This window comes from Nicotiana attenuata, unplaced genomic scaffold, assembly GCF_001879085.1.
Source record: "Nicotiana attenuata strain UT unplaced genomic scaffold, NIATTr2, whole genome shotgun sequence".
Lineage (NCBI taxonomy): Eukaryota > Viridiplantae > Streptophyta > Magnoliopsida > Solanales > Solanaceae > Nicotiana > Nicotiana attenuata.
The window spans coordinates 125,615-134,385 of NW_017671943.1; the positions used below are offsets into that span (position 1 = coordinate 125,615).

Consider the following 8,771-nt stretch of genomic DNA (forward strand, 5'->3'; position numbering starts at 1 on the left):
ACCATCTGCATTATACTTTATTTTATATACCCATTTGCATCCAATAGGGTTTTTACCAGCAAGTATGTCAACTACTGACCAAGTGTTATTCTGCTCTAGTGCTTCAATTTCAAGTTTCATAGCTTTAATCCATCTGTCATCTTTACTAACTTGATGAAAAGATGAGGGTTCAACATCAGCAGAAAAAGAAGTAAGAAAGGTTTTGAAAGAAGGAGAAAGGTGAGTGTATGAAACAAAATGTTGAATAGGATGAGAAGTGGAAGAAGTAGATGGTAAGGGTGGATGAACACAATCAGTCAACCAAATTGGAGGCTTGCTAGTTCTCCCAAACTTCCTAGGAGGAGGTAAGTCATGTGAGGAAGAAGTGCTAGGTTCAGTAGAGGTAGCAGGATCAGTGGGAGAGGAAGAGAGTAAGGTGTCTGATAGGATTGACTCTGCATCAGGGAATGAAGTTTCTTTCAATAGAGGATTGTGAGGTTCAGAAGGTGAAGCTGGCAAGTTGGTAATTGGAGATGAAGATAGTGAAGTGGATGATGTATGAGTAGATGAACCTGGTTCATGCTCTAGTGATGGAGAAGGAGAGAAGATCTCAGAACTAGTTTCAGGTATGACTATTGAGGAATCATGACGAGATGACAGAAATTTCTCTTTTGGACATTTTAAAGGAAAGATATTTTCTTTAAAGACAACATCTCGACTGACAAAGGTCCTTCCAGAGTTAAGGTCATACAGTTTATAGCCTTTCTGTGTAGAAGCATATCCCAGAAAAATAGTAGGAATGGATTTTGGTTGGAATTTGTCATGAGAGTCAAGTCTGGTAGCAAAACAAAGGCATCCTATTGTTCTTAGGTGATCCAGTTTAGGGGAGAAACCATGAAAGAGCTCATAAGGAGTCTTGCCATGCAAAACAGTGCTAGGCAGCCTATTAATGAGATAAGTGGCTGCTAGAATACATTCACCCCACAATTTTAAAGGCAATGCAGCTTGAAATCTCAAGGCTCTGCTTACTTCAAGTAGGTGTCTGTGCTTCCTTTCTACAACTCCTTTTTGTTGGGGAGTATAGACACAACTACTTTGATGCACAACCCCTTTGGTTTGGAATAGATTAGAACAAAGAGAATTGAAGAAAGCATATCCATTATCAGACCTGAAGGTCTTGACAGTAGAAGAAAATTGGTTTTCTACCAAACAAAGAAAATTTGATAGAATCACATAGACATCATTTTTTAGTCTTAAGAGAAAGGTCCAAGTCATTCTTGAAAATTCATCAACAAGAGTTAGGAAATATCTATAACCATTGTAAGTGTTTACTCTATAAGGACCCCACACATCCATATGAACAAGTTCAAAGGAATATTTTGATCTTGAAACACTAGTATGAAATGAAAATCTAGTTTGTTTAGCTAATGGACAAACATGACAGTTACAAGAACTAGAGTTAGACAACAATGTCTTTATAGGTATCTTCTTAAGAACTGAATGAGGAGCATGATCAAGCCTTTGATGCCACAACATAGTTGAGGAAGCAGACTGGTCAGTAGTCATACAGGTGGAAATGAGAGGTGCAGCAGGCTTTGAAGGATTGAGGATGTAGAGTCCACCCTGGAGGCTACCATTCCCCCTCACATTGCCACCGAAGAGGTCCTGAAAGAGACAAAAATCAGGATAAAAAGAGACTATACAATATAGCTCCTTGGTATATCTGGACACAGATAGCAGATTGTACTTGAACTTAGGCACATAAAGCACATTATGCAGAGTTTGATTGTTAGACAAAGCATATGACCCTGTATGAGTGATCTGAGTACTTTGTCCATTTGGTAAATGGACTGAAGTAGATTTGGAATGAGAAACAGGCTTAGGACAAGACAACAAATCTAAGGAAGAAACTATGTGATTTGAAGCACCAGTGCATATGATCCATTGGTCAGTGATTGAATTACCTGCCATATTGGCCACATCTACTGTTGTTTGTTCTTCTGCTGGTCCTTTTTCCTCGCTCAGCATTCTGAGTATCTGTTGGTACTGCTCAGGTGTGAAGATTGGAGCTGCTGCATTGATTATGCCATTTATCATACCAATTCCATCAGTTCCTGTTTCTTATTCTCCTCCATTACACTCACATTATGTGCTGCAGATATGTAGTTGTCATTAGGTCCTCTTCTTTTGTTAATGAACTTAAAACCCTGTTAGAGATGAATGTTTCTCTAACTTCAAGAAATGCACCTGGACAAAATGATATTCACACTAAAAAAATTAGCATGCACATAAATGTACATATGGGTAACAGGTTGAACGAAAATAAATTCCATTAAACGTGAATTTTAAAAATAGATTATGACAAAGAGCTTTCATATGTTCTCCATGTTAAAATTTCTAGTTTTACTCGATATGCCTTTGAGTGAAGAGTTGAAAATATGAGTTGTTAAATATCCTGGAATAAAGAAAACCAAAGTCATTAATAGTTAATAGAGCCTGCATGACTTATAGGACACTCATTAAGGAATAAGGAAGAATTAGGGGCCCGTTTGGCCATTATTGTTTTTTCACTGTTTTCCGATTTTTTATTTTTTATCTTTTACTTTTTTCCGTACTATGATTTTTTTTTTTTACTTGAAGATGAATTCCGAAATTTTTTAAAAATTTGAAAAACTCCAAAAACTTTTTTTAAAATTTTCACTTCAGATCAATTACAAATATCAAAAGACAACCCAAAATTATATTCATATCCAAACACAACTCTAATTTTCAAATATCAATTTTCACTTAAATTTTCTTTTTCATTTTTTTCGGGAATTTTACATTTCTTATTTCCACACGCCCTCTAGATCTCTCAATGTGTCATTTACCTAGATAATATTTAATCATAGTTTTCGTCAAATTTGTTAATAAACTTGTTATATATTAACGGATATAACAGTATTCACCTTTGAGATGAATGGATTAATTTGGTTTAAATATTAAATAAATTTACAAAAAATATAAGTTTTACGGGTTGAGAGTATAATAATATTTACAGAATCATGTTACTTTTCAGATAATTACAAGTGAATTTCTTGATAAGCAGTAATGGCTAATTGGTAAATACAGTAACCAATCGGCTATAAAAAGTTTAAAAATAAAACAAAAAAGGAAAATCAAAGACTTAAGTCAGCCCTTCCAAATCTTTTTGTAAGTACATACCGAAAACGTTTCTGCCCATTCTCGTTCTGTTCACAAATCACTTCCATCAGCTCAGTGGCATCCCAAGCTTTTTTTGGCGGGAAAACCTTCATAGCTTGTTCATAAAAAAATGTATACTTAGATTGAGTTTTTGCAAATTGATCGTTGATCAGCTCAACAATGTCGAATATGAAAGTTTGCGCGCTATTCAGACCTCTGAATTCCAAGGAACTCTCTGAGTTTGGCGATGCTGTCTCTGTTCAAGGCATTACCTCTGAGTCCTTCATAATCAAGGTTTTCTAGCTCAAAACTCTATTAATCTTACATCAATTTCGAACTCGTGTATGTATCGCGAAAAGTTGGAATTGTAGTACTAAATTTTCACATTAGCAATTTAGAATGTGGTTTTTGTGATTTAGTTGATTTTGTTCAATCATTATAGGATGAAAAGGAACAGGACTTTGATTTTACGTTCGACAGAGTTTTCTATCAAGGATCTGAACAAGCTGATATATATGAATTTCTAGCTCTGCCTATAGTCCAAGGTACGAATTGAATTTTGTGAGTCATTATAAAAAAGTGAACTAGTTTTAAATCCAATTTTTCTTTTCACTTAAATATTCGTTGCTTGGATGAATTTGAAACTAGGTGCTGTAGATGCAATAAATGGTACGATTATCACTTATGGACAGGTAAATGTTTGATTGCCGCCTTTTATGTTAGCATGCTGCGTTTTTTATATGTGAATTGAAGATTTTCAGTACAAATACTGCATCTGATTTGTAAATGGATCAACTGTAGAAGGATGAGAACAAAGACAACACTCAAATGCTAGTGGATAATTGTTAATTTGTTAGTGGTTAATACAACTATGCCTCAGGCTCATACAAGTCAAGGTTGGCTATATGAATCTCCTATGGACCACGTTACTCCATTTAAACTCATCTTTTGCCAATATTATGTAAATACAAAATAAAAAGTATAGAAGTTCTGTGTATTTTCTAAATAATTGTTAGTGATTGACATGAGGAGAAAATTCTTCTTTTCTTTTCCGTACTTTCATGTTTTGACTATTCTTTGTTCTTTTGTTTCTTTCTCAGACCGGAGCAGGAAAGACATATAGCATGGAGGTAAAATGATTTTACAACATTCATGATTCTGCGTTTTATGAAAGTATTAGTTCATTGTCAACTCTGTTGGCCTTAGGGACCAAGCATTCTAGATTGTGAAAGCAAGAACAAAGGACTATTGCAGAGGGTAGTGGATGGGCTTTTTGTTGCCATAATGAATTCAGAGAAACCAATCAAATACACAATCAAATTATCAATGGTGACAATCTATTAATTCTTGATGCTATTGTTATTGATTTCGACCTTTTATATGGAGAGTGCAATGCGTCTCTCTTAGTCATCAAGGAATAAAAGCTATTTTAAGAAAATTTCTGACTCTTACAGGTAGAGATCTACATGGAAAAAGTAAGGTTTGTGTCACTTATCAGCACTTTTCCCTGAGGAGATTTTCTTGATCCACGTCTACTACTTTAACTCAATATCTCTTTATTCATAAGCATGGCTTTAAGTTGTCAATTTCTCTCAGGGATCTGCTTGATTTATCGAAGGACAATATACAGATAAAAGAGAGCAAAGTACACGGAATAATTCTAAGTGGAGCAACAGAAGTAAGATTCATTAACGCCCTCTTGTTCTTCCACGTTTTCCTCAAAATAGTTGTACTGTTTTAGTTTTCAAGCATGTAGTATGCAACGTAACTTGGTATTTTCAGTTTGGATTTAGCTTGGATTGCCTTCAGCAGTCTTGTGCTTTTCCACTTGCAAAAGTTATAAATATATCCACTTCCTATGGCTGACCTGTCGGAAGCCTGAAATGGCCTTAGTGCTGAACTCTTTGACTTTCAGAAACAATAAATTTATGAAAGAAAATCTATTTGTCCTTGATTCACAACTCAAAAGCTGTATATCTGTCTGTAAATTTCTTTTATGATCCTTGGAAATTTCTAAAGCCTCCATAATCTTAATTTTTTTCCAGGTAGCTATATCAGACTGTGCAGAAGCACTGCAAAATTTATCAGTAAGGGAAAAGGAGACTATAAATTTCCATATGAGGTCTTTTATATACTTTGCTACTAATATGGCTGTTGATGATGCAGAGTGGGATAGCTAATAGGGCAGTTGGAGAAACACGTATCCTTAGCTCTTTCTGTGCATCTTGTCGTTAAGAAAACTTCTTCCTTTTACGTCTCTATTCTGTCTATTCTTTGTTAGGAAAATTTAACAATCCCAGAAATGAATATGTCGAGCAGCAGAAGCCATTGCCTTTACATATTTACTGTCCACCAGGAGCTGACAAAGGATAAAAGGTATTATCCTTCAATAGGTTTGATATACTTGGCAGATCTATCCTAAATATTTGAATTTCCAAGCAGGACCAAATTTGGAAAGCTGATACTCGTAGACTTGGCTGGGTCTGAAAAAGTTGATAAGACTGGAGCTGAAGGTAAAGTTCTTGAAGAAGCAAAGACCATCAATCAGTCCCTCACAGCACTTGGGAAAGTGATAAATGCTATGACTAGCAGTACTCCAGGAAAGCTAACTCATATTCCTTATCGTGATTCTAAGCTCACTAGGATCCTACAAGATGCTCTTGTTAGTTTCACTTCCTAAGCTACATTTTCACTATACTACTAAGTTCTATATGATGCTCATCTACATTATGTTTCTCAGGGGGGATGCTCTCAGACTGCATTACTTTGCTGTTGCTCTCCAAGCCCTTACAATGCTTCAGAGAGCCTCTCCACCCTGCGATTTGGTGCTAGGTATGCAAAATTAGTTTTCTCTGAACTTGTTATCATAGAGTCAAGAAGGGAATAATGAGGGACATAACGCACAAAAAGAGATGGAGGAAATTTTGTAAAGACCCTGATTAGCGCTACACTTAAGTGGAACTTCGGGATCTCATTTTAGTATATTATCACTAGAGTGACTTCGTTTATTTCCTTTGTTGTGATCTAGTAAGCTAAAGACACATGCTGCCTTCGTAGTTCCTGATCTTGTTTTCGTGTCTCTCCAATTTACATTCCAGAATATTGCTTTTTGCTCTTATTTATCTTTCATCAATTTTTCCTCATGTTAGTTTACTTTGTATCAGCCAATCATGTCTAGCTAGCACTATTTCTGCATCTAGGAAACTTCATTTTGCATTGACTGGGTATGCACTATGAATGATCAATGAGTCTAGGTAGTGCAGCCTGAATTTGTTAATTATTAATGATGTTTGAACAAGAATTCCACTAAAAATTACAAAAATAAATTCTAGAGTCCATTACACAAATGGTCACTCATTTACCCCAAATTATCTTATAAAGTCACTTTACTTTCGTTTGTAACAACAAAGTCATTGAACCATGTCTATTGCACTGAGAAGGTCACTCAACTAGATTTTCCAAATTTTGGATTGCCAAATACCTATTTTACCCTCTAAATTATAAATATTTATCTTCTTTTTATTATTTTTTTTGAACTTTTTAATATTATGATTTTCCATTTTAATATATATTATGGACTTTCTTATAGAATAAATAAATATTATTTATAAATTAAAAATATAAAAAGTATTTAAGCATCTATAATGCTGGAATAAAAAAATAATGAGCATAGTAAAAGAATTAATTAGAACAATTTGTTTGTAATAATAACTTTAGTATTAACAACAAAAATTCAAAAAATTATTTACACAATTCAGAATGAAAGAAAACAAAGGTTGTGAAATATATAATGTATATTATAAAAATACATTTATCTAAATAATTATTTTATATTAATATAGGCATATGGTTCTCTTTGTGGAATGCAGAACTTCTTTACTTGTGTAAGGTGTACTTCCACAAAAGCTACAAATAATCAGAAATATTCATATCAAATTGATTATTCAAAACTGAAAATATGTATCTTCTTTCACCAAAAACCCCAAATCTGTTCTCTCTCTCTCTCTGGGCTATCTCATTTGTGGCATGATCTAGTTTTATCTAAAAAGTTATGCTATTTGGTGCTGCTGATACTTGTAAAGTACCTGCTATTTTCATGTGTTACATAGCAGTATGGCTCTGAGTTACTTTCTGTCCTTTCAAGCAGAGCAAAGCATATAAAGGCATCAGTACATGTTAGTTGCAAGGAAGATCTAGACAATAACAAGGAAGCAACCGTCTCAACCAATGTAGATGAGTCCAGGGAGAGGATATTGGCCAAGGTCTGAATTTCTTGATTCATGTAATTTAAGCTATCCTTGGTTACTCTACTATAAGCTAATCATCTTATTTACATAGCTGAGAGTGAGAATGACTTCCGAAGATGTTCAATTGCTTGAGGAATTATTTGTACTGGAGGGGATTTTCTTTGATCCCAATTCAGTTGAGGAGATAGAAGCTGTGTATGAAGATATCACGTCAAGGACAATCTCATCATTATATAAAACTGTGGAAGAGCTGAGTACAGTTGTGGAGAAGGTAAGAGATGCATAATTTGGAAATTCACTGTGAAATAAATAGGGTTCTATTCAGTTTGATTTCACTGATTTCTTTTTATTTGTTCTGTTATTTAATAAATAAGAAAAAAATATTAGGGGTAACTGAGTTTTGCCAGAAGTTCTTTTTGGCATTGCTAGTGTGTTTGCTGGAGTACTTCGGAAGGATTTTTCCAGGAAGATTTCGTACTCGCAAAGGCTTCAATGAGTAGGTTAGGAAGGATCAGTTCTGCATATATTTTTTTGACTAAACACTTTTTGATAGAAGATTCTGCAGGATTTTTGAAACGAATGAACCAACTATACCTAAAGAAGGCTGAAATTGAGAAAATTAGAGAACGATGTATGATTTCCGTAGTAGTAAAATCCTTCACATTTTTTACCTTCCCTGTTTCTTTTTTTTTTTTTTAAATAAATACGAGCAGAAGATTGATGTTATATAAGTAATAGCTTATGATCCACATACTGTTTTAGAGAACATTATCAATTGGATGAAACTATTGCACAGTAGAACCAGCAAGAAAAATATGTAGGGAAGTATTTTAGAAATTTATGATTAGAACTCTACTTAGATCATGGAGACGAGTGACGAGTCAAAACCATTCAAAAGCTTTTCCCACTCAATCGCATATTTCTTTTATGAGGCGAGTTTTCCTAATGAGTTAACGGTTGTGGGTGGAGGTGCTTTTACCAACTGAGCAAGCCTTACTTGTCAATTATAGAACTGCATTTTGATTGTGCCGTATGAATCATTTTGCAGTTGAAGAGGGAGAATGCCGCTCTTAAGGCCAGCTTGAAAGCTTCAGAAGAGTCTTATCTACATCAACTCGAAAGAAGGCCGCTCTGCTTGATTCTTTGATTGTAATAATGGACCTTCATTTTTAAAGACAGCGTTTAAGACATGATCAAATAATGATAGTAGGTTGTTTGTCTTGTTGTCGGCTTACTGGCCAATCATATTATCATCTTCCATCAGGCATTGAACCATGCAAAGTGTATCTAACGGTAAAACAGCTACAACTCATCCGCAGTTACAAGGTGACTTTCGTTTCAATCAGATTAACTGATTTAGGC

At 34.6% G+C, this 8,771-nt stretch overlaps 1 protein-coding gene across 1 annotated transcript; it reads left to right on the forward strand.

The window, feature by feature from the left end:
* Positions 1 to 3,193: 3,193 nt before the first annotated feature.
* Positions 3,194 to 8,771, forward strand: LOC109210977 (kinesin-like protein KIN-1). The gene is made up of 15 exons (XM_019374460.1): positions 3,194 to 3,456; positions 3,605 to 3,707; positions 3,811 to 3,854; positions 4,263 to 4,292; positions 4,369 to 4,491; positions 4,617 to 4,642; positions 4,759 to 4,840; positions 5,208 to 5,249; positions 5,329 to 5,362; positions 5,463 to 5,538; positions 5,605 to 5,824; positions 5,903 to 5,994; positions 7,310 to 7,424; positions 7,501 to 7,680; positions 8,458 to 8,771. The coding sequence occupies exons 1-15, from the start codon at positions 3,343 to 3,345 to the stop codon at positions 8,554 to 8,556; spliced, it is 1,380 nt and encodes a 459-aa protein (XP_019230005.1). The 5' UTR covers positions 3,194 to 3,342; the 3' UTR covers positions 8,557 to 8,771.

Coding starts and splice junctions, on each gene's coding strand:
- LOC109210977 (XM_019374460.1), top strand. CDS start 3,343: ATGTCGAATATGAAAGTTTGCGCGCTATTCAGACCTCTGAATTCCAAG. Junction 3,457..3,604: donor CTGAGTCCTTCATAATCAAG/GTTTTCTAGCTC, acceptor CAATCATTATAG/GATGAAAAGGAACAGGACTT. Junction 5,363..5,462: donor TAGGGCAGTTGGAGAAACAC/GTATCCTTAGCT, acceptor TAACAATCCCAG/AAATGAATATGTCGAGCAGC.